At 45.3% G+C, this 26,742-nt stretch overlaps 1 protein-coding gene across 1 annotated transcript in view; it reads left to right on the top strand.

The window, feature by feature from the left end:
- LRRN4 (leucine rich repeat neuronal 4) overlaps window positions 1-25,740 on the top strand; it is a 41,146-nt gene extending 15,406 nt beyond the window's left edge. Inside the window, exons 3-5 of the mRNA XM_083175625.1 lie at window positions 5,203-5,407; window positions 17,840-17,974; window positions 22,517-25,740. Coding sequence (XP_083031751.1) covers window positions 5,203-5,407; window positions 17,840-17,974; window positions 22,517-23,693 — 1,517 coding nt within the window. The 3' untranslated portion in view covers window positions 23,694-25,740. The remainder of the gene's footprint in view (window positions 1-5,202; window positions 5,408-17,839; window positions 17,975-22,516) is intronic.
- Window positions 25,741-26,742: the final 1,002 nt, after the last annotated feature.

The following is a 26,742-nucleotide window of genomic DNA, read 5'->3' as shown; positions in this document are numbered from 1 at the left end:
AGAAACTCTGAAAGCAAAGGGTGTTTGTGAGGTCATTAAATACCAGCTATGAAACAGAAGGTGCTGGTCTGTGCCGCCTGTGATAACAGCCTCCCTCAGGGACATTCATGGGAAGTTTGTGGTGGGTGCATTTATACAGAACCAGAGTAGCAGCCTCCTCCTCCTCGTTATGTAATTAGCTGGCTCATCATACCAGCTCATCAGCTATTAAGATCCAATTTCCTTCTAAGTGCTGAAATATGCAATTTGTTAATATTAGCTTCTAGGTCAATAGGGGCACCATCGTACGAAATACGCGGCCTCAGGCTACTCATAATGTCTGGCAAAATCACGCTGCCCAAGGACGTAGCCACTGGTATTAGCATGACCAGGAAACGTGGCTGTTTTATGGGCCCTTTTTGTTGCAGCCCCAAAACCTCCAGCAGCATAGGGTTTGGTGCACTGTGAATGACATTGTATCCCCAGTTCCACTCGTGTACATAGTTGCTCCTGTGGATGTGCGGATCTCAGAGCATTGAAAATAGACATGAATCTCAGAATTAGGCCCTGAACCAGGCAACCTGGACTCATATATCAGACTTTTTGAATTTTGAATCAGAGTTAGATTACATATTATTATTACTACTTATTTACATAGCGCACACATATTCCCTAGCGCTGTACAGAGAATATTTGAACAGTCACATCAGTCCCTGCCCCAGTGGAGCTTACAATCTATATTCCCTACCACATGTACATGCACACACAGACATTCTAGGGTTAATTTTTGTTAGGAACCAATGAACCTACCAGTATATTTTTGGATTGTGGGAGGAAACCGGAGTACCCGAAAGGAAACCCGCGCAAGCACGGGGAGAATATACAAACTCCACACAGTTAGGGAATCGAACCATGACCTCAGTACTGTGATGCAGTAATGCTATTGTCTGTAGTCTCCCATATTGTAGTGTCCAACCGGTATTAGCTCTATTGGAGCATATCAGTTCTGGTGTCTGGGGGGGATGTCCAGCCCGAACACATAGAGTATGAAAGTAATCTGAGCAGGCACATAATAGGTTATGAGTATCATGACAACAGTGTTCCAAGGTAATCTACAGTGTATTGAGCTAGTTTCTTATCTCAATGAGAGACCAATGACCATACTCCCGCTGCTCTTGTGGGAATCAGACTAGGCTGTGTAGTAGAACTTGTTGTGGAATTTGGGGGAGGGGCATGCAGTCTGCTTTAATGTGTATGGAGCTTTCCCCATTTGGTACAATAGCATACCCTCCAACATCTGAAGGGCAGAAATCGGTACACATTCGGGAAGGGGGTGTGACCATGTGTGAAGTAGGCGGGCCGCAGTTAAAGTGGGCATGGTCACACCTCCTTTCCGAATGTGTACTGTGCATTTTTTTTCACTCCATGCTGCTTGCCTAGCTGACCCATCCCCCATATCCCCTGCTCAGCGTGATTATTCTCTCAACATGCCACCCTAACCCCGGGGAGGACTCACCTGCCCATTTCCCGGTCCGGGGACCAACCTGCGCTCCACTCCCCAGCACCCGGACACCGCACAGCAGGTGCCAGGAAGCCCTCACACCCCACCAGCATGACGCTGGCACGCCTAGGTACCAGAAGAAGCTGTCGCAGGGCACGGGCATCTCGGCCAGTGGAGCTGCAGCAATGTCCCGAAGAGCGGGCGCACAGTCACCGTGTGTGAGAGGCTCCTGTCACCCAGTCTCCGCGCCCACACAGCCTACAATTCGCTGCTTCGTTGGCCGCAGCTCACGTCATTCTTCCCATCACAGCTTTCTCATCATCTCATTGATCAAGGTGATCGCATCTTCATTGGCTCACTGTAGCATCAATCACGTAGCTTGAAACTTGCTCTATCTTCACTCTGATTGCATGACCGTTTCCAAAACTACAACTCCCAGAGTCGGAGGCGCTGGCTACAAAAAAAATTGTATATTCTGTACAGTTAGATTTAGCCGGTACAGACCATTAAAAACCGGTACTGTACCGGCTAAATCGGTACAGTTGGAGGGTATGCAATAGTCAATTCATTTCAATGAGGTTCCTGCATTTAACACCTATTCTGCAAAGCCCCATTGCACTAGTGTATGGGGAAATCGCAGTGGCAGTTGCATTCTGAACATATTCTGATCATATACAAGAGTCCAACACAAATCAGCCATGGATACCGCATTTAAACAGCATATCATGTGGCACGGATGAATGGCTGCCTGGGTGCTGTACAGCTCAGCAGAGGTGTAACTCTGGGAGGCAATGGAGTCATCTGCTGCCGGGCTCCTGCTCCCAAGTGGGCACCTCTCCTCCCCTGCAAATTTAAATTAGTTAATTGAAATCCTTCAATATTGCTTCTGTGGCTGACTTCCCCTCCTAGTAGGACCATAGACACAGGGCCGTTTCTAGAGGCGGACAAGCCGTGCAGCAGCCCGGGGCGCCGCACGGCTTGTCCGCCTCTGAAACAGCCAGGGCGCCCGGCAGTCTAACCCCCCCGCCCGCAGCCGCTGCCGCTGTCTCCCCGGCCGCCCGACTCCACGCTGGAGAGGGGAGGGGAACGCATCGTGCGTTTCTCCGTCCCCTCGCCCACGTCACTGGGCTGCCGCTGTCAGCCAATAGGAGCTCGGGCGCGGGATAGGAGAGAAGCACGATGCGCTCCCCTCCCCTCTCCAAGTAAGTTTGTTACTGGGGGCATATGTTTGTGACACTGGGGGGCATATATCTGTGGCACTGGGGGGCATATATCTGTGGCACTGGGGGGCATATATCTGTGGCACTGGGGGCATATATCTGTGGCACTGGGGGCATATATCTGTGGCACTGGGGGCATATGTTTGTGACACTGGGGGGCATATGTTTGTGACACTGGGGGGCATATATCTGTGGCACTGGGGGGCATATATCTGTGGCACTGGGGGCATATATCTGTGGCACTGGGGGCATATATCTGTGGCACTGGGGGCATATATCTGTGGCACTGGGGGCATATGTTTGTGACACTGGGGGGCATATATCTGTGGCACTGGGGGGCATATATCTGTGGCACTGGGGGCATATATCTGTGGCACTGGGGGCATATATCTGTGGCACTGGGGGCATATATCTGTGGCACTGGGGGCATATGTTTGTGACACTGGGGGGCATATATCTGTGGCACTGGGGGGCATATATCTGTGGCACTGGGGGCATATATCTGTGGCACTGGGGGCATATATCTGTGGCACTGTGGGGCATATGTGTGGCACTGTGGGGCATAATTGTGGCACTGTGGGGGCATATATTTGTGGCACTGGGGGCATATGTGTGGCACTGTGGGGGCATATATTTGTGGGACTGTGGGGGCATATATTTGTGTCACTGTGGGGGCATATATTTGTGTCACTGTGGGGGCATATGTGTGGCACTGTGGGGGCATATATGTGGCACTGTGGGGTATATATTTGTGGCGCTGTGGGGGCATATCTGGCACTGTGGGGGCATATTAGTAAACAGCATCGGTTGTGCGGCAGCGGCACATGGGGCATAATGTGTAATGGGCATTACGATGTGGGGAGTATTGTGTAATTGCCATCACAGTGTGTGGTCTAATGGGCATCTTGGTGTGCGGTGTAATGTGTAATTGTCATCACGGTGTGCGGCGTAATATGTAATCGTCATCACAGTGTACGGCGTAATGTGTAATTGGCATCACAGATAAATAGTGTATAATGATTTAAGTAGCCTGTCATTGTGAGGCGTACTAGGTCATTGTGTGGCCTTCAGCCAGCCAACTTAAGTGCGGGAGGACAATAACAATTCCTGCAGCAACCAATGTCTGGTCTTGCAGGTTGCAAAAGTGTGATATAAGGTAATTGTTTTCCTGCTAGACCACGCCTTACATTAAGCCACACCCCTTTTAATATCAAGCCACACCCCCTATTTCGGCGCGCGCCTTCGGCGCGCGAAATTACTATAATACCATGCTATGTATTGGGGGGGGGGGGGGCGCATTTTTATTTCTTCGCCCTGGGAGCTAAATTGTCTAGAAACGGCCCTGCATAGACATCACACTCTCTTTATTTTAAACATAACATACAGTGGCGTAACATATAGCTCCGCAGCCCCCGCGGTGGCGGGGGGGCGCAGAGAAATTGGGGGAGCCGCCGGGGGGGCTGCGGGGCTATAGTTACCCGCGGTCTGTGTCTCGCCCGGCTCTCTGCCGGGACCTGCCTGACCGTCACGGTCCCAGCCAGCTCCTGCTGCAATGAAAACTGACAATTAGAAAATGGCTGCCCCCATACTTCAGACAGTTTTCTGTCTGCAGTATGGGGGCAGCCATTTTCTAAGAGTCAGTTTTCATTGTAGCAGCAGGAGCCGGCCGGGACCGTGACGGTCAGGCAGGTCCCGGCAGAGAGCCGGGCGAGACGCAGAACGCGGGTGCAGGTACGGGTAAGAAGGGGGGGGGGCAGGTTAGGTGTGTGCGGGGGTGGGGGGGTGCCGAAAAAACGTGCGGCGGGGGGGGGGGGCGCAAAATAGTTAGTTACGCCCCTGATAACATACATACATACATTCAAAAAACATACACACATGCATACATATATTTATATAAGGTGCTGTGTGTGTGTGTGTCTGTGGGGGGGGCACCAATATTTATCTTGCCACCGGGCAACTGGGGCGAACTTATGCCACTGCAGCTCGGTAGACATATGCTCCCCATAACCCTCATATAATCTAGTGCATATCTGTACGTGTGATATACTGTATATCTGTACTGTCACTGTTTACTTGTTCCTACCCTGCCTGTTGTGCAGCAATCCAAATCTAACTCCTAGTATATGCAAGTACAGTATACCTGGCCAATAAAGTTGATTCTGATCTGATTCTGATCATATGCAAATGCAATATTATACATGTCTAACATTTAGTATAATGTCTGTTAACAACTTCCCAAACTATTTGTTTGACTTTAGTAAATCACATTTTTCTTACAGATATTCTGCCTATATTCTTATATGAACTAGAAAAATGAACAAATCATTTTGCCCATTTATGTTAATGAATTAGTGCATGAGTTCCCCTTTATAACTTGTTTTGCAGAGGTACTTACACTATGATTAATGAAACCTGTCATACCTCCCCAAACATCTAATACATCATTTTGATTGTGTTTTGTGAAAACTTTTGTTGCTTAGCAACTATTTATGTGCATTACAGTAACTCAAGCGTGGGGCAATGATTTACCAAATCTAAAGGAGCTTTACATGCGGAATATGGTCAGCATGGAACGCCTGGAAGATGAGCTGCTGACATGGTTCCCACAGCTGGAACTCCTAAACTGCCAAGACTCAAGGGAACTCAGCTATGTCAGGACGGAGATATTTAAAAATGCATCAGGCTTGAAGTATCTTTCATTTAAAAAGTAAGTGTTTACTTATTTTTTGCTATACCTGTTATCAAATAAGTATTTTCTAATGTATGAGTGTTATAATCCATTATCGGAGGCTTGTACTTGTCTTGTACATTCCTAGATGCTGTAAAGTTTGTTATGCTTCTGAAGGAATCTCTGGTCTCGGGTGTGAACCCGCAGACGGGACCGCTGTTTAGAACGGCCACAGCGCACCCTACACTATCTCTGTTGACCCCCTCTGACAGATGGCTGATATCTGCAAGCGCTAAGACTTCACCTATAATCGCCACATTTAAAGGGGCAAGTTAGGGCCGCCCCAACTCTGGTGCAACCAGACCTTATGAGGTGACAAGGAATCAGCAATCTTCAAAGGGTACGGTCAAAAGGAGAACTAACTACAAGGGTCTACCTGGGACAGGGACAGGAGTGACCCAGACCAATGACAAACAGAGCTGTTACGATCCGCCTCCAGCGGTTCAGTGTGAATCTGCTGTAATATATTCTGTTTGTAGTTGTATGTTTCCCCTGGATCAGTACTCTGGGTTTTGCTGATCCATCTTGCCTGGGTTTCATGCATACCCTGGTCATTGGGTGTGGCTGCATGCTAGGTTATTTAGTTAGGCTCCCAGCATGCAGACCCTGCCAGTGATTTTCCTTGTGCAGCCGATCCTAGTCTGTTTTGCCTGTCAGCTTCTTGTGCAAGCCTGAAGACTGTGTCCTTGCTGTGAGTCTGGGATTGTGTCACAGATGAGTCCAAGGTTCTTCCTGTTCCCTTGTACCGGCTCCTGATGTCCTGAGCCCGACCTGTACAGAGATAAGTGTCCTTGTATCATCTAGGCCAGTGGCGTAGCTACGTTTTGGGCGCCCCCCCGCCGTAAGGGGGGGGGCGCCCATACCCACCCCCCGCCGCCGCCCCGTCGAGCACCCCCCCCGGCCGCCCCGCCGCCTATGCTAACCCCCTCCCCCGCAGTCTTACCTATCGCGCTGGTCCCGGCGGCTCCGTCCGTTCATCTGCTGAGGACCACCACAAAATGGCCGCCCCCGTACAGCAGACAGTTTCAGAGAACTGTTTGCTATATGGGGGCGGCCATTTTGTTGTGGTCCTCATCAGAAGAACGGAGCCGCCGGGACCAGCAAGATACGTAAGTCTGCGGGGGATTGGGGGGGGGTAACTATAGCACCGCAGCCCCCGGCGCCCCCACATGCACAGCGCCCCCCCGCGGTGGCGGGGGCTGCGGTGCTATAGTTACGCCCCTGATCTAGGCATTTGTATTCTCTGCTATTTACAGTGCAGTATAATCAATATGTAAAGTTATATGCTGTCTCTCTGGTATTCCCACAAGCTATCATCAGTGTTATGGTGGAAGCCAGCTCCGTGTTATAATATCTCTCTGCAGAACCGCATGTATAGGCCTAGCTGTTGGAGTATTGTGTAACTATTCCCACCTTTGTGCATTGTTGCATCTGGGGTAGTGTGGTGGGAAGCTGTATCATAGTATACGTTGGGCTGCTGCAGGTCTCCCTCCTGTGGAGGACAGCTGTGCCACATTTCTGCTGTGTTCCATGTTTTCGGGTTCTTTAGTTACCAATCCTCTTGTCTGCTGTGGAGGTGGTGGGCACCATGTTTCCTTGCAAAGTCCAGGTGGCACCGGGGTTGGGGTGAACCTATTTTACCCCTTGGAAAGTGGCTATTATTGGTGAAGCCTTAGCTCTGCAGGTGCCTATAGCCTCTGGAGGGATTAACAGAGTTACAGTTGGATCGTGGCCTGTCCTTCCTGGTAACCTTTTGTCTGGAATCCCATCAGAGTTCTAACAAGAGCAAACCACATTAAACAATACAACCACAAACACCACACCACAAAGAAGGAGTGCCTGCGTACTCACAATGACACCCAGAAAGAGACACACAAAAAACCTCTGGGTATGGCCAGAAACAATACCCTGGAAGGTCCCAGGGAATATATGAATAAACAGTTAGAACAAAGGAATTAAGGAACCAGGGCTCCAAAGGAGCACTTACGGGACCAGGACCCAGGAACCGAATAAGCAGGGATCAGATGCTGAAGTCAGGAGCAGGCTGGGGGCAGGTGATAAACACAGATAAGAAATATCACAGGTGGGGCTGAGCAGGGCCACATCCCTTAAAAGGGGTGAGATGGCCAGTCAGCTGCCCCCATGCACACCAGGCCCCTTGCCCTCATTATGGCCGGTGGTGAAGGGTGCGCTGTCCGGCGTCCCCTGGCTGCCCAGCAACCGCCGGGCGGATTGCTGGGTTACAACTGATCGCCGCTGTGCGGAATTGATGTCACTGGCCCGGGTCGGAAATGACGTGGCTCACCCGGTCACCACCAGGCAGAAACGCCCCCTCTCCCTGTGAAACTATGTCCGAGCGCGACGGCGCAGAAGCACACCTGGCGGAGAGAAGCCGCTGCTTCTGCCGCCCAGCAGAGCGGCTGACAGTTTATGCACTGTAATTCAGCACCCAACACAGGGTTGGCCAAGCCGGTCCTCTTGATCTTTCAGCAGCTCATATTTTCCAGGCCACCTGTGGATCCGTAGAATGTGTCGGTTAGGAATGAATGCAGCATGTTTGAAAATGTGTCAGTAAGTAATGACTGCACCTGTGCACCAGCTAGGGGATCTGGAAAATGTGACCTGTTGGTAGATCATTTTTGACTTGGTGTGCAAATGAAGTCTGGATGTACTTTGGACAGGGCTGGTGTTGCCAGCCACCATCAATGCTTAAAAACCATTGATGGTTAAACACCAATATTGGTTTGATGACGGGACCAATGGCAGTCCACCAATGATAGTACAACACCCCCCCCCCCACACACACCTCAATGATTCCCCATGAAGCCCTGCCCCAAAACTTGGGGCAGGGCTTCATGGTGCAATGTGGGGCAAAGCAAAGTGCCCCGGCACCAAGTAAACGGGGGGGGGGGGGTCCTTTTCGCTTTGCCCCACAATGCACCATGAAGCCCTGCCCCAAGTTTTGTTTATTTGGGCCATAGGACAGTGAGTGAAAGAGCAGGGATGACCCTCAGTAGGGAAAACCATTGACCATTGGCAAGTTACCCTGCATCTATTGATTGTAACTCTGATTTGTGGCCAGCTGGTCATCATCTTGCTGGTCCTATTTTTATGTGGAGGTCTGGGGCTGTAGTCCCATCCTCCCTAATGATAATTTGGCCCTGGCTCATGACCACCTCTAGTGGTTGCTGGAGAAATATACTTGGGGCAGTTTTCCCTTAGACATTACCCATTCCTTGCAGCAAATGAAACTTACTATAAAAAGAAAATTGTACCCATAACCAGCAGCTTTGTCACTAGAAATGACACGAAGTAATACTCAAACATGTAGAAAAATCCCAGTTCAAAGACAGCTGCTTCCTTATATGCAGGGATAGCTGCATACGCCACCATGAAACTAGTGTTACATATTAGTGCACCAGGCAGCGGATTCTCACACCTGACGTAATCTGGAATTCTCCATGACTCTCGTGATCCAATTGTTCTTTTAACAATTGAATATGATTTGTCTACCTCCAATAACTAATGATAACCGACCGAGAGGTAGATTTATTAACCCCTTCCCGACATTTGACGTACATTTACGTCATGGTCGGGAAGCACTTCCCGACACATGGCGTAAATGTACGTCATGGATTTAAACTGTCACCGCGTCTATAGACGCGGTGACAGTTTCAACATGTCTGCTGTCCCTGACAGCAGACATGTCCGTGCATGCCCAGGGGGGGCTGCGATGCCGCCCCCCCGTCGGCGATCGCTGTGATTGGCTGTTCAGTGTGAACAGCCAATTACAGCGTTTTCCTGTGTCACCGGCGAATAACGTTCGCCGGTGACACGGGATCGGAGGTGATTGGTGCTGTAAAGTACAGCACCAATCACCGCGGGGTGTAAGGGTGACACTGGTGTCACCCCACCTCACCCCGCCCGCCCCCAAAGGCCGTGATTGGTCCGTCGGACCGACGGACCAATCACAGCCATGGAGGGGGGTTTAAACTAACGGTGACTGCACTGCAGACGCCATTCCGGTCTGGAATAGCGTGCAGTGCGGTCACCGTGCCACCTGCCGCCATATACTGACCAGAACCTTGCTCCATACTTACCTGATCACTGCTTCATCGCTGCTTGATCACTGCTTGATCTGTGCCTAGTAGTGTGCTGGATGCTTCCTGGATCCTGTTGCTACTTGTGCCTTCCTGTGCTGTGAAATTGTGCTGCTGCAGTGTAATAGCTAGATAGAGAGATAGATAGAGAGAGATAGAGAGATAGAGAGAGATAGAGAGAGATAGAGAGAGAGATAGTGTCAGAGAGTGCTATATTTTGTGCTGCTGCAGTGTGATATAGTTATAGATAGAGAGAGAGAGATAGAGAGATAGAGAGAGATAGAGAGAGAGAGATAGATAGAGAGGCCTAGTGACAGAGTGCTATATTTTGTGCTGCTGCAGTGTGATAGTTATAGAGAGATAGAGAGAGATAGAGAGAGAGAGATAGAGAGAGATAGTGACAGATTGTGCTATATATTTTTTATATAACTGACTGCTGCCCCCTCCTTTTGTGCTGATCAGTATAAATTAACTGATCAGCAACTTTTTGGGGGCGCAGGTTTTTTTTTATATATAGATATACCTGTCAGTGCTGCTGCTGTAGTGTCATAGAGTGATAGATAGTGATAGATAGTGATAGATAGTGATAGATAGTGATAGATAGTGAGAGATAGAGAGAGATAGTGACAGAGAGTGATAGAGAGTGTATATTTTGTGTCTGCTACCCCCCCTTTTTGGGGGTGCAGGTTTTTTAGTGTCCTAGAGTGATAGATAGTGAGAGATAGTGACAGAGAGTGATAGAGAGTGACAGAGAGTGCTAAATTTTGTGTCTGCTGCCCCCGCCTTTTGTGCTGATCACTATATCTGAGGTGATCAGCAACTTTTTTGGGGGTGCAGAGGTTTTTTTTTTTTTATATATATACCTGTCAGTTGCACCAAAGGTTGTGCACCTGCTGCACCTCACTGGTAATCAGTGTCGCATCACTGATCACCTTTTTTTTTTTTTGTGAGTGCTGTGGGGTCTTTTTTTAATTTTTTTTTTACACACACTGTGATTTTGTGGGTGTCCTGTGGCCACTGTGCGCTGATCAGTGACGTACATCACTGATCAGCTTTTTTCAATTTTTGGCGCAGGACCTTTTTTTTTTTTTTTAACCCCTTCAATTTTTTATTTTTAACCCCTTCATTTTTTTTTTTTTTTATTGGTATAAAGTATTTTTTTTTTTTCTGCACTACATACACACTACATATCCCCCGGGTTGAAATAAAGTTTGTACCCCCCCCTACACTATACACGTGTTGAAACATTTCACTACCAGTAACACAAAAATAAAAATGGCATCCCAAATGTCCTCCCAAATGTCCTCCCAAATGTCATCACAGTCATCCAGAAGAATGTATTCAGCGGAGGAGGCATATGCCCTGCTTGCTTCTGACTCTGACACAGCCAGTGATGCAAGCGGGGAATTTGAAGGATTCGCCTTAAGCTCCTCTTCCTCCTCTGATGATGAGGGACCCCCTCAAAGACGCCCCCGTAGAGCAGCTGAGACCCCCCCCCCCAACAATTGATCTCGTATGGACCCCACCACCAGACAATTTTGAGCCCCAGGTTCCTGAGTTTTTGGCCATGCCAGGAATCCAATTTGATTCCACAGGTCTCAGAGAAATTGACTTTTTCAAATTATTTTTCTCTGATGATTTTGTAAATTTAATGGTGGACCAAACTAATTTATATGCCCAGCAGTTTATTGCTCAAAACCCCACGTCATCATTTGCTAGGTGGACCCCTGTAGATGCAGTAGAGATGATGACGTTTTGGGGTCTGGTGTTTCATATGGGCATAGTAAAAAAGCCAGAAATTAGGCAATATTGGAGTACAGATGTTCTGTACAGTACTCCATTTTACCGTATGGCCATGACCCGGACTCGATTTGAGACAATTCTTAAATTTATACATTACACCGATAATGCACAGTGCCCACCCAGAGATGATCCCACCTTTGACCGGCTATTCAAAGTCAGGCCGGTCATTGATCATTTCAGTGCCAAATTTGAAGAGGTGTACATCCCTGAAAAATTTATTTGTATCGACGAGTCCCTTATACATTTTAAAGGAAGGGTTAAATTCCGCCAGTACCTTCCCAGTAAGAGGGCAAGGTATGGCATAAAAATGTATAAACTGTGTGAAAGCACCTCAGGGTACACCCACAGGTTTAGGGTTTATGAAGGGAAGGATTCAAGAATTGAACCGCCAGAATGCCCCCCCTCCCTCGTAGGTGTTAGTGGGAAAATTGTCTGGGATTTAGTGCACCCCTTCCTGGATAAAGGTTATCACCTCTATGTGGATAACTTTTACACTAGCATCCCCCTGTTTAAGGCCCTTGGTTCAAGAGGTACAGCAGCTTGCGGTACTGTGCGCAAGAACCAAAGAGGCCTCCCAAAAACGCACATTGCCCAAGTAATGAGAAGGGGTGAAAGCAGGGGAATATGCAACGAAAATATGTTGTTGGTCAAATATAAGGACAAGAGGGATGTCCTTATACTGACAACAATTCACGGAGACAGTACCACCTCCGTCCCTGTACGAGGTACCAGTACCCACACCTCAAAACCTAATTGTATCCTGGATTACAATAGGTACATGGGCGGAGTGGATCTTTCAGATCAGGTACTGAAGCCGTACAGTGCCCTGCGGAAAACAAAAATCTGGTACAAGAAGGTGGCCGTGTATATCATCCAGATGGCACTGTATAACGCTTACGTGCTATTCCGTTCTACCGGCCAGAGGGGGACATTTATGCACTTTCAAGAGGAAGTCATAAAGGGCCTAATATTTGGGAACCAGCAGGCAGAGGGCCCCAGTACTTCTAGTACTGGCCCCCGTATTGTACCAGGGCAGCATTTTCCTGATGAAATCCCCTCCACTGGAAAAAAGGGCAGGACACAAAAAAGGTGCAAAGTTTGCTATAAAAAGGGAATAAGAAAGCAAACTATTTTCCAGTGTGACACTTGCCCCGACAAACCCGGCCTATGTATAAAGGAGTGTTTTAAAATATACCACACATCTATGGAATATTAGGTTCATAATTTCACCGTGCTTCGGGGGTCTTGCTAATGCCACATAGCACCCACCATTCATTCCACCAGAATCTGAGCCGCAAAATCCAAAAATCACTCCTTCCCTTCTGAGTCCTGCCATGCACCCAACTGGTATTTTTTGGTCACATGTGAGGCATTGCCGTACTCGGGAGAAATTGGGGCACAGATTTTGGGGTGCTTTGTCTCCTTCATTCCTTGTGAAAATGAAAAATTTTGAGCCAGAACTGCATTTTTGTGTAAAAAAATGTAATTTTTCATGTTCACTGCCCAGTTTTATCAAAATTGGTGAAACCCCTGGGGGTTTGAAATGTACACTATACCCCTAGATGAATTCCCTGAGGGGTGTAGTTTGCAAAATGGGGTCACTTGTGGGGGGGTTCCACTGTATTGGTGCTTTGGGGGTCTTGCTAATGCGACATAGCACCCACCATCATTCCACCAGAATTTGTGCTGCAAAATCCAAATATCACTCCTTCCCTTCTGAGTCCTGCCACTTTTTGGTCACACATGAGGCATTGCCGTACTCGGGAGAAATTGGGGCACAGATTTTGGGGTGCTTTGTCTCCTTCATTCCTTGTGAAAATGAAAAATTTTGAGCCAGAACTGCATTTTTGTGTAAAAAAATGTAATTTTTCATTTTCACTGCCCACTTGTATCAAAATTGGTGAAACCCCTGGGGGTTTGAAATGTACACTATACCCCTAGATGAATTCCCTGAGGGGTGTAGTTTGCAAAATGGGGTGACTTGTGGGGGGGTTCCACTGTATTGGTGCAACATAGCACCCACCATTCATTCCACCAGAATCTGTGCTGCAAAATCCAAAAATCACTCCTTCCCTTCTGAGTCCTGCCATGCACCCAACTGGTATTTTTTGGTCACATGTGAGGCATTGCCGTACTCGGGAGAAATTGGGGCACAGATTTTGGGGTGCTTTTTCTCCTTCATACCTTCTGAAAATGAAAAATTTTGAGCCAGAACTGCATTTTTGTGTAAAAAATGTAATTTTTCATTTTCACTGCCCACTTGTATCAAAATTGGTGAAACCCCTGGGGGTTTTAAATGTACACTATACCCCTAGATGAATTCCCTGAGGGGTGTAGTTTGCAAAATGGGGTCACTTGTGGGGGGGTTCCACTGTATTGGTGCTTGGGGGGTCTTGCTAATGCGACATAGCACCCACCAAAATTCCACCAGAATCTGAGCTGCAAAATCCAAAAATCACTCCTTCCCTTTTGAGTCCTGCCATGCACCCAACTGGTATTTTTTGGTCACATGTGAGGCATTGCCGTACTCGGGAGAAATTGGGGCACAGATTTTGGGGTGCTTTTTCTCCTTCATACCTTCTGAAAATGAAAAATTTTGAGCCAGAACTGCATTTTTGTGTAAAAAATGTAATTTTTCATGTTCACTGCCCACTTGTATCAAAATTGGTGAAACCCCTGGGGGTTTGAAATGTACACTATACCCCTAGATGAATTCCCTGAGGGGTGTAGTTTGCAAAATGGGGTCACTTGTGGGGGGGTTCCACTGTATTGGTGCTTGGGGGGTCTTGCTAATGCGACATAGCACCCACCAAAATTCCACCAGAATCTGAGCTGCAAAATCCAAAAATCACTCCTTCCCTTCTGAGTCCTGCCATGCACCCAAATGGTATTTTTTGGTCACATGTGAGGCATTGCCGTACTCGGGAGAAATTGGGGCACAGATTTTGGGGTGCTTTGTCTCCTTCATACCTTCTGAAAATGAAAAATTTTGAGCCAGAACTGCATTTTTGTGTAAAAAAATGTAATTTTTCATTTTCACTGCCCACTTGTATCAAAATTGGTGAAACCCCTGGGGGTTTGAAATGTACACTATACCCCTAGATGAATTCCCTGAGGGGTGTACTTTGCAAAATGGGGTGACTTGTGGGGGGGTTCCACTGTATTGGTGCAACATAGCACCCACCATTCATTCCACCAAAATCTGTGCTGCAAAATCCAAAAATCACTCCTTCCGTTCTGAGTCCTGCCATGCACCCAACTGGTATTTTTTGGTCACATGTGAGGCATTTCCGTACTCGGGAGAAATTGGGGCACAGATTTTGGGGTGCTTTTTCTCCTTCATACCTTCTGAAAATGAAAAATTTTGAGCCAGAACTGCATTTTTGTGTAAAAAAATGTAATTTTTCATTTTCACTGCCCACTTGTATCAAAATTGGTGAAACCCCTGGGGGTTTGAAATGTACACTATACCCCTAGATCAATTCCCTGAGGGGTGTAGTTTTCAAAATGGGGTGACTTGTGGGGGGGTTCCACTGTATTGGTGCTTGGGGGGTCTTGCTAATGCGACATAGCACCCACCAAAATTCCACCAGAATCTGAGCTGCAAAATCCAAAAATCACTCCTTCCGTTCTGAGTCCTGCCATGCACCCAACTGGTATTTTTTGGTCACATGTGAGGCATTGCCGTACTCGGGAGAAATTGGGGCACAGATTTTGGGGTGCTTTTTCTCCTTCATACCTTCTGAAAATGAAAAATTTCGAGCCAGAACTGCATTTTTGTGTAAAAAATGTAATTTTTCATTTTCACTGCCCACTTGTATCAAAATTGGTGAAACCCCTGGGGGTTTGAAATGTACACTATACCCCTAGATGAATTCCCTGAGGGGTGTAGTTTTCAAAATGGGGTGACTTGTGGGGGGTTTCCACTGTATTGGTGCTTGGGGGGTCTTGCTAATGCGACATAGCACCCACCAAAATTCCACCAGAATCTGAGCCGCAAAATCCAAAAATCACTCCTTCCGTTCTGAGTCCTGCCATGCACCCAACTGGTATTTTTTGGTCACATGTGAGGCATTTCCGTACTCGGGAGAAATTGGGGCACATATTTTGGGGTGCTTTTTCTCCTTCATACCTTCTGAAAATGAAAAATTTTGAGCCAGAACTGCATTTTTGTGTAAAAAAATGTAATTTTTCATTTTCACTGCCCACTTGTATCAAAATTGGTGAAACCCCTGGGGGTTTGAAATGTACACTATACCCCTAGATGAATTCCCTGAGGGGTGTACTTTGCAAAATGGGGTGACTTGTGGGGGGGTTCCACTGTATTGGTGCAACATAGCACCCACCATTCATTCCACCAGAATCTGTGCTGCAAAATCCAAAAATCACTCCTTCCCTTCTGAGTCCTGCCATGCACCCAACTGGTATTTTTTGGTCACATGTGAGGCATTGCCGTACTCGGGAGAAATTGGGGCACAGATTTTGAGGTGCTTTTTCTCCTTCATACCTTCTGAAAATGAAAAATTTTGAGCCAGAACTGCATTTTTGTGTAAAAAAATGTAATTTTTCATTTTCACTGCCCACTTGTATCAAAATTGGTGAAACCCCTGGGGGTTTGAAATGTACACTATACCCCTAGATGAATTCCCTGAGGGGTGTACTTTGCAAAATGGGGTGACTTGTGGGGGGGTTCCACTGTATTGGTGCTTTGGGGGTCTTGCTAATGCGACATAGCACCCACCAAAATTCCACCAGAATCTGAGCTGCAAAATCCAAAAATCACTCCTTCCCTTCTGAGTCCTGCCATGCACCCAACTGGTATTTTTTGGTCACATGTGAGGCATTGCCGTACTCGGGAGAAATTGGGGCACAGATTTTGGGGTGCTTTGTCTCCTTCATACCTTCTGAAAATGACAAATTTGGAGCCAGAACTGTATTTTTGTGTAAAAAAAATAATTTTTCATTTTCACTGCCCAGTTGTACCACAATTGGTGAAACCCCTGGGGGTTTGAAATGTACACTATACCCCTAGATGAATTCCCTGGGGGGTGTAGTTTGCAAAATGGGGTCACTTGTGGGGGGGTTCCTAACTTTTAGCATCTTATGGTGCCTAGAAACCTACATGGTGCCTAAAAAATAATCTCATAAAAAGGAGGCTCCAAAATCAAGTAGGTGCTCCTTCTATTATGAAGCCTGTGGTTTGGTCACCGTGCACACTAGGGCCACATATAGGATATTTATGAAAACAAAAGAATTGGGGGAATCAATTTTCAGTCACATTTCTCTAGTAAAATGTACTGTGTTCCTTAGAAAAATGTATTAAAATTGCAAATCTGCAAAAAAAAAGAAATTTTGAAATTTCACCTACACTTTGTTTTAATTCCTGTGAAACACCTAAAGGGTTAACAAACTTCCAAAATGCTGTTTTGAATACTGTGAGGGGTGCAGTTTTTGAAATGGCATCATTTATGGGGGTGTCTCACATACAAGTCCCTCAAAGTCACATCAGAACTGAACTGGTCCCTAAAAAAATCAGTGTTTGAAATTTTCTTGAAAATTTGAGAATTTGCTATTCATATTGTAAGCCTCCTAGTGTCCCAAAAAATTAAAAGGAAGTTGAAATAATGATGTCAACATAAAGTAGACATATGGTCTATGTTAGTTATTCACTATTTTGAGTGGTAAGATTATTTGTCTCACAAGCAGAAAATGTAACATTTTGCAAATCGCTAAATTTTCCATTTTTTCACGATATTTTGGTATTTTTCACAAAAAAACACAGACTGTATCGACCCAAATTTACCACTAATTTGAAGTACAATGTGTCACGAAAAAACAATCTCAAAATCACTGGGATAAGTAAAAGCAAAAAAAAGTTATCCCCACTTAAGTGAGACATGTCAGATTTGAAAAAAAGGGCTCTGTCAGGAACGCAAAAACTGGCTCTGTCAGGAAGGGGTTAATTCTGGTGAAGTGATAAAGTGGACGGTGATAACTCAACAGCCAACCAGCTTCTAACTGTCATTTTTCAAACCCAGCCTGTAACTTGACAGTAAGGAGCTGATTAGTTGGTCATTATCAACAGCCACTTTATCACTTCTTCAGGAATAATAAATCTGCCTCTGAGTTTCCGCTTTTTCTATGCTGTTACAGTACTTACATTGCTTGTATGTGTGTTACTAGGGGGTGACACCAAAATGCTTGCTCTTCGGCATGTGACTGGGAGCTGGGTGTTGCGCTGTGACATTAACGCTCAGCTCTGCTCCTGTTACTGAGAAGGCGCTGCCAGTGCAGGTAGAATCTCTGGGGGCACCGCGTGGTGTAAATGAGGACTTTCCATGTGGCTATGCCCCTTCCCATGAATCTTTGCCCCCTTTTGGTTGTGCGAGGGCTTATTAGGTGCACTGGGTGTAACCAACCCCCACTGGATTTGTGTATCTTTTTTTACATTTTGTTTCATTTCATTTGCTTTTCATATAAAACTAATGTCCTGTGTTCCTATATGCAGCTGCAAACTGACAACATTTTCCCCTTGGGACATCACGTCGGGCAACGTGACTATTGACATCCGCGGCAATCCGTTGCTCTGCACTTGTGACCTGGAATGGCTGTTTTCAAGCAGTTCCATCATCTTCCTGAGCAGGTACTGTGACAGCAGCGAGAGACATTTATAAGTCATTTAGCAGGTGAAAAAAAGTGTCGCACAAAGCGTCAAATCAATGTCAAATTAAATGACATTAAAATATTCTATAATTTTAAAGATGATACAAACAAGAAAATATAAATTAGCAATATAACAGGATATCGTTCTGAAGGTGAGTCACTATACAATACGTCATTAACAATATCCACAATAAGGATATTGTTAATGATATATTATGTATATCGTCTAGAGCAGGCATTCCCAACCACGGTCCTCAAGGCACACCAACAGTGCAGGTTTTAGTGATATCCAGGCTTGAGCACAGGTGACTAAATTAGTACCTCAGTTATTTTGATTTAACAATCTGTGCTGAAGCCTGGATATCACGAAAACCTTCACTGTTGGTGTGCCTTGAGGACCGTAGTTGGGAATGCTTGGTCTAGAGCAGGGGTAGCCAACTCCAGTCCTCGAGAGCTACCAACAGTTAACGTTTTCCAGGTCTCCTCACAGAATCACAAGGGAAGTATTTAGCTCCACCTGTGGATCTTCTAAAATGTGTCAGTCATTAATCAGTGCACCTATGTATCTGTGAGGTAGCTCTCGAGGACTGGAGTTGGCTACCCCTAATATAGTGTATACGCACTATATCATTAAAGATGCGTGCCCCTGCGGGTCGTTAAAAATGTCTTCCGTCATCTGTACATGCAGTCAAATTTTTACTATGTTGTCCATGACTGCATGTTCTGAGTGGGGGCTGATGATGTCACTGAACGATATCGTTAAGAGTGTACACAACATTTTTTGCCGGTACATCACTAACAGTATTAAGGAACATATTGTATAGTGTGTACCCAGCATAAATTAACAACCGAGCAAACGATATAGTGCATACGCACTGAACGATCTTGTTAACGACATTGTTTAGTGACGTCATGGGGATCCCGCTCCGTACATGCAGTCACTGACGATACAGTAAAAATTGAGCGGCATGTACAGACGATGGAGGACATCGTTAACGACCCAAAGGAGCTTGCATCGCTAACCATATTGATCGGAGGCACTAGATGATACAGTATTACAAACGATATTACGCAGATGGGCCAAATGAGCGATTTCGCTTGTAATATCGCTTAGTGTGTATGTAGCTTTACTGTCTTTTTATCTGTCCATAGAAGTTCTTTGGTTGCTATGGGAACTTCTCCACTTTATCCATCTCTAAGGCTTGATACATAAACTTGAGTTCTGAAAATATTACAACATAGGTAAAAAATGTAAATCATGATTATATATATATATATATATATATATATATATATATATATATATATATATATAAGTATTTCATAAGAAAGACATAAACAAAAAGACAAAACTAGTACACACTAGAACACAAAGATACATGCCTGATAATAATGATCCAAACCTGAGAAGGACCCATTTTGGAAGATGGAAAAGTTAGGCTGGGTAAACACTAGAGCAATATTGGGATGCAATTTTTATGGCCAATGTGTATGGCCAACTGGACAAGATGACGTTGGTCCGACTAAAATGATCCGTGATAGTACTAGTGTGTACAGGAGCAACGATAAATCGTATACGACCAAACAATACGATAAATCGTTTGCAAGGGTGTACAGTGTTTATCCTCAATATAATTTGTTCTAGGCTCAATGGAAATCTTCCGGATTGCCGAACGTTCTAGTATATACCCACCATAACTCTGTAGTTGTACATTCTTCTACATGAAAATACATAGCTGTTATGTACAAAACATAGCATTATATATTTGGTAAATCCAGATGAGCACCCTATATAATAAAATTCTAGCACTGCCCCTCACCTCTAAGGAATAGAATTCAAGTGATGAGCACACTGGTGGCCACTGGATGGCGCCCAATGGAACCTATAGCCACATTTGATGGGCTGGGAACTAGTTCTAGCATAATTTAGCCACATGGCAGAATTCAGTCTGAGAAATACTAGAAGTGTGAGGAGTTTATTTATCAAGAGTCAAGTTGTAAAACCCATCATTTCCGGTTGGGTTTCTGCCAGATATTTAAAAGGGCAATAAAAAAATCCCTACTAGAAGCTTTGCCCCTTTTAATATCGGGCAGAAACATGACCCCAAAGGACAGGTTTTACAAATGGGTATGTGTCATAGGGTCGATGCTATGAAGTAGGGATGCCAATCCCGGGGCATTTTTTCAATCTCGGGATTGAAAAATGCTCAATCTCGGGATCGGACCCCCAAATGTCAATGTAAGTGCCCTCTAACTCCGCCCGCCTGCCCACCCGCCAATCTTCCCCATCCCCCTGTCACTTACAGAGGTAGTGGTGACAGGCAGCAGCAGGACCGACATCCATCCATACATCTCCAGATGCCGGGCGAGAAGGCGGTAGCAGCACAGCGGGCATGTGGCTGAGCGTCCAGGTCCCTGACAGTGTACTGAAAGCTTCAATCCCGGGATTGAAATCCCAACGTTTTTAGGCCCAAATCCCGGGATCTCGCTGATCCCGGGATTGGCTACCCTACTATGAAGGTTGACATACATTAGGTCAACCACTAAAGGTCAACAGGGCTTAAGTCGACACATGAAATGTTGACATGGCTAAGGTCGACATGGTCAGATGGTCAACACAAGCACTAGATCACCAATGAGAAGGTGGACAGTCAAAAGGTATACATGAGTTTTTCAAATAAAGTTGTCCCGAATTTCAATGTAGGTTGACATGGACACTGTATCAGTGTACCGCGTCCGCTTGCCATGCTTCGGGCAAACTATTATATTCTCCCTCGAGGCGATGGTAGGGTATGAAATACCGGACTGTCGTCAAATGTCGGCTCAATAAAAGTGAAAAACTCATAGAAACATAGAATTTGACGGCAGATAAGAACCATTTGGCCCATCTAGTCTGCCCCTTTTTTTACCCTTCAGGTAAACTCAACCCTTTATAATCCTTATTTCTTTGTAAGGATATTCATATGCCTATCCCAAGCATGTTTAAATTGTTCTGCTGTCTTAGCCTGGAATCGGTACATCTGTCAGAATGAACTTAGGTCTACAGTCATTAGGTCGACCCCATTAGGTCGACTGGCTGGAAGGTCGACCTGATTTAAGGTCGACATGGGCCAAGGTCGACATGACTTAAGGTCGAATTTGCATAAAGTTCGACATGAGGAAGGTCGACTGGTCATAAGGTCGACGTGGGTTTTTCATTGTTTTTTTATCCGAATGTCGACACAGTCGACATGGACACAGTTGGCAATGAGAATCGGACCCTCGCTTCGCTCGCAATGCATCGGGCACGGTGACTCGCTTCGCTCGCCACAGCTTTAATAACCTCCTCCACGCCCTAGTGGATGGTAGGGCATGAAATACCGCCTGTCGGCTCAAAAAACAGTGAAAAACCCATGTCGACATTATGACCAGTCGACCTTCATCATGTCGACCTTTATGCAAATTCGACCTTAAGTCATGTCGACCTTGGCCCATGTCGACCTTAAGTCAGGTCGACCTTCCTGCCAGTCGACCTAGTGGGGTCAACCTAATGACTGTAGACCTAAGTTCATTCTAATAGATGACCGCTTCCCCTTAGCCTCTACCACCTCTGATGGGAGGCTATTCCACTTATCCACTACCCTTTCTGTGAAGTAATTCTTTCTAACATTTCCCCTGAACCTACCTCCCTCCAGTTTCAGTGCATGTCCTCGTGTTTTATTACTTGTTTTCCTTTGAAGAAAATTTCCCTCCTGTACTATGTTAAAGCCCTTGATATATTTGAAGATTTCTATCATGTCCCCCCTTTCCCTTCTCTGCTCCAAACTATACATGTTAAGATCTTTTAGCCTTTCCTGGTAAGTTTTGTGATGTAGGCCATGAACCATTTTAGTTGCCCTTCTTTGTACACTCTCCAATGTATTTATATCCTTCTGAAGATATGGCCTCCAGAACTGGACACAGTATTCCAGATGAGATCATACCAATGACCTATAAAGTGGCATTATTACGTCTTTTTTTCTGCTACTGATTCCTCATGTCGACCTATTGACTGTAGATTATGCCATTATCAAGTTAATGTATGTCTTGACCTTCCGACCCTGTCGATGTCGACCTACTTCCGACCCTTGAGCCATGTCAACCTATTTCATGTGTTGACCTAGGTCCTGTTGAACTTTAGTGGTCGACCTAATATATGTCAACATTCATAGTGTAGACCTAGCGGCCATATCCCTTACAACTCAACTCTTGATAAATAGAACCCTCGAGTGTCTATTCCACTTAACAGGTGTAAACTGTAGAATACTATGGGGCCGATGTAATAAGCCTGGAGAAGAGAGAAACTGGAGACAAAGTGAAAGGAGATAAAGCACCAGCCAATCAACTCCCAACTGTAATTTTCAAACACAGTTCATTGGCTGGTGCTTTATCTCCTTTCACTTTATCTCCAGTTTATCTCTTCTCCTATTTTTGTAAAACAATGAATGTACAGTAATTGGTATTCCATTAACCCTAACATATTTTACATTGTTTTATCCTTCAGTGAAAATGAAACGTTCTGCAACAACCCTAAAGGAGATTTACCAAACTATTCAACAATTCAGCTACTGGAGTGGTGCTTAATGAACAAGCCAAAGACAATAAGTAATGAAGTCCAAGATGGCACAACCTTCATACCCATAGCAGATCCTAATATTACTGCAGGAACGCTGATATCTTTGGAGTCTACACCAACAACCAAAAAAACATCCCAAATCTTTCACCTAGAAAGCGTTACGGTTTTTAAGACCACATCCACTGACTTAAACACAACAACTTCATCCCCTCAAATGGGGACAAGTATTGTTACTCAGACAACTAGTCCAATCAGTCAAGGTGACGTCTCCCCGGAAGTCAGTACATTTTCCATTGATAGTGTTGGTGGATCATCAGCTTTAAACAAGCATGCTCATAAATCTACAGTGATGCCTTCTACATACTTCCAAAGCCCAATTAGTACCATAAAAGCAGAATCAGAACACTCCATCCCAGAGAATGAAAGCTCCAACGAGGACCAGTCAGAAGTTCCTGGAGAATATCGTGCAGAGGACAATGAAGAAGTGACACAACTAAACCACAACGTAAGCAGTACCCAGTTGAACGTTTGTGACTATGACCCTTGTAGACATCTACAAGTACCTTGCATGGAGCTTCAACAACTGGAACCATGCATGTGTCCTGGTCTCTCAGGAGAAGATACTCTTCCAGACTCACCAAAACTACAGGAAGTGTCGGAGGTAACAGATACATCAGTACTTATAAGTTGGTGTTCCCCAAATTCCGTCGTCGAAAACTACCAGCTTGTGTTCCAGCCTGAAGGAGGCAGGACTGAGTCTGTTAATAATATTTACGTTACAATGAGACAATACACTTTATATCGCCTAGAACCGTATACAACATATAAGGTGTGTGTAGTGGGCAGAAACAAGAAAGGCGACAGTAAATTGGTAAACACAGCTACAAGAAGTCCGTGCACAGAGTTTACAACCAAACCAAGCAGAATTCTTATACTTGCTATATTAGGTGCCTTAGGAGGGTTGTTTCTAGTGATCATTACTGTGCTATCCGTGTACCTATACAAGACATGTAAAAATAACATGGTTAATCAATACGATACACATCTCGTGTCCTATAAGAACCCTGCTTTTGAATATCATTTGACCATTCCATCTTATCATTAAAACATTTTTTGTGTCTTTTCTATTCTGTTGGTAACTACACCCTTCTAGATAGACCTCACCACACCATTCTATGGAGGGTAGATAATATGGGACTCTAGTACAAGGTACAGTGGCTTCTTGATATCATTTACATAGTACATTCTACATAATGATTGGTAGAATCTAAACGGTTGCTTTGGGTGACCCATCTTCTATAGAAGGTTTGAAACTTCTTCGCTTTGATCTTCTGGATCTTGAGACCACGTGGTCATATGGTGGCCCTGAAGTCTATACGTTTCTTGTCAACAGCTCCAGACAAAAAAATTCATAAAAACGAATTATACAGAACAACTTTAGACTTTTGGACATTAGAATATACGTTACTTTTCGCAGTAGCTGGCATTTAAGTTTAGCTAACCAATCAGCGATTAGCTTTCATCTCTCTAGCATAAGTGACACAATAAAAACAAGTCCAGTATGTTGGTACACAGGTCCTCCTGTCACATTGTTCCGCCAGCACAAGTAGCACACTTGATGATCTCTGTGCAATATACTATGGGGCCTATTCATTATGACTAAAGGTTCCGTCATAGATGTGGAAACTAGGTTTTTGGTAATAGGCCTATTCGGAATTAGAGGCCACATAATATTCTGCGCACTGCCATATTCAGATGGCGTTAATTCCCAAAGTTCCTCAGGTCACAAATGTGCGCCAACGTAGCCAGAACAAGCCAGCAGTGTAAGGTTATACCACTAGTAACTAGCAGTGTATAACCAAAAATGTTAGGGATCATGGAGACTGAATTGCTCCAATAGATAAGAGAACAATGCAGCGACTCCCAGCCAGTTTGATACATTTCAGGTGCAGCACTGTGATGGATTAGAAATCTAATATAATAACCATACAATTCTTAGATAGTAATACAAAATCTAAAAAAAATACAAACATACATTGAATATGGATGTATGAAATCACAACTACACATATATTTCAGGATACGTTGCAGCCGATACTTTTTTTGTGAGTGGATATTTTGATAAGATGATTGTAGTTCTTGGTGTTGGCTGTGGACATTCCCCAGTCACGTGATGTCATCACCTATAGAAACCCATGCAAAGCATTTAAGGGGAGAAGTGCTAAGTCTTGCAGTGATAACATGGATGGAGGTATAGTAGTAGCCAATCAGCTCCTGTTTAAAAATGACAGGAGATTATTGGCTGGTACTTCATCCCTCTCTCCTTGGTAACATGGAGCATTTCTGACCATAGCTCTGTATTTGTAGCATGAAACATTAATGATTGCTGAAGAGCACTACTGTGTACTGTGAGAGGCATCAAACCTTCTAAAGAGGGCAGGCCCTGAGATGTTGCCCATAGCAACCAATCAGCTTCTACCTATCATTTTATAGAATGTAATTGGTAAATGGTAGCTATAACGTATCATCTGGGCCAACTTCTCTACTTGTCCTTTCTAGAAGATTTGATAAATATACCTACAGTATGAGGGTTCTATGTACTAAGCCTTGAACAGAGAAAAGGTGGAGAGAGATAAAGTACCAGCCAATCAGCTCTTGTATGCCATATTACAGACTGGGTTGGATTGGCTGGTACTTTATCTCTGTCCAACCTTATTACACAGGGCCTAATTCAGATCCGGTAGCAAGGCTGCAGTGGTTGCAGATTGACAACACCATGCTGCACTGCAGGTGGGGCGGATGTAACATGCGCAGAGAGAGAGTTAGATATGGGTGGGGTGTGTTCAAACTGAAATCTAAATTGCAGTGAAAAAATTAAGCAGCCAGTATTTACCGTGCACAGAAACAAAATAACTCCCCCCCCAAATCTAACTCTCTGCACGTGTTACATCTACCCCACCTGCAGTGCAGCATGGTGCTGTCCATCTGCAAAATTGTAGCCTTGCTTACAGGTCTGAATAGGGCCCATAGAACCCTTAGACAAGTGATCCAACATAAGTTCCCTGCGGCGTATGATTTGTTATTACAGTGTTATTACATGTTATTACAATGTAAAATGTATGAGACACATTTGCGTCACTGAGTTACCCATTATTCACTGTGTATTTATTTTATTTCTTAAATAAATGATTTTGTATAATACTGCAAATATTACAATGGACTGTCTTTATTGCCTGCACATTGCTACTATGACCTACATGTATATTCAAATGTAAACATATGTAATCTGTACAGCATAGTGATTAATCATGGAATGACAATGTCAAAGGGGGGTCGAGCTTTGTGACATCACAATACAGGTGATTACGTGGCCCGTTTATCATTGCAGCGTAATATTTGTGGTGGTACTCTTTACCTAGCACGGCGCCCACGATTTTGATCGTGGGCATCGCAGGTAAAAAAATCGCGGGCATTGCGGCCATTGAATGCACTAAAAATCGGGTGCGACGCGACCGACGCGATTTCCCATAGGGCTCAATGTTAAATTTCTCAATTGACCCGATTTTACTGTTCAATGCCTCAATGGACCCGATTTTTCCATAGGAAACAATGTTAAATGGCCCACAGAGGCCAAATAGCCACCCTGAAGTGTGAAATGGCCCCCACAATTGTTAACGCCACCCCACGATCAACGTCAACCCGAAGCGTGGCGAGCGGCGGCGGTACGCGTCCTACGACCTTTTCATACCCCCACTATCCACGTCGGCATGGAGTTGAGAATAGAATAGTGTGGCGAGCGTAGCGAGCCACCGAGCCCGAAGCGTGGCGAGCCCCGCGAGGGGACGCGGATACCTTCACAGGTAAACGCATCCCTTCGCGGGCTTCACAGGTATCCGCGTCCCCTCGCGGGGCTCGCCACACTATTCTATTCTCAACTCCACGCCGACGTGGATAGTGGGGGTATGAAAAGGTTGTAGGACGCGTACCGCTGTGCTCGCCACGCTTCGGGTTCACGTTGATCGTGGGGTGGCGTTAACAATTGTGGGGGCCATTTCACACTTTAGGGTGCCTATTTGGCCTCTGTGGGCCATTTAACATTGTTTCCTATGGAAAAATCGGGTCAATTGAGGCATTGAACAGAAAAATCGGGTCAA

Source organism: Crinia signifera, chromosome 3 (assembly GCF_055691185.1).
Source record: "Crinia signifera chromosome 3, ASM5569118v1, whole genome shotgun sequence".
Classification (NCBI taxonomy): domain Eukaryota; kingdom Metazoa; phylum Chordata; class Amphibia; order Anura; family Myobatrachidae; genus Crinia; species Crinia signifera.
Note: the sequence above shows the minus strand (reverse complement) of the source record. Positions and strands in the feature narration are given on the sequence as shown.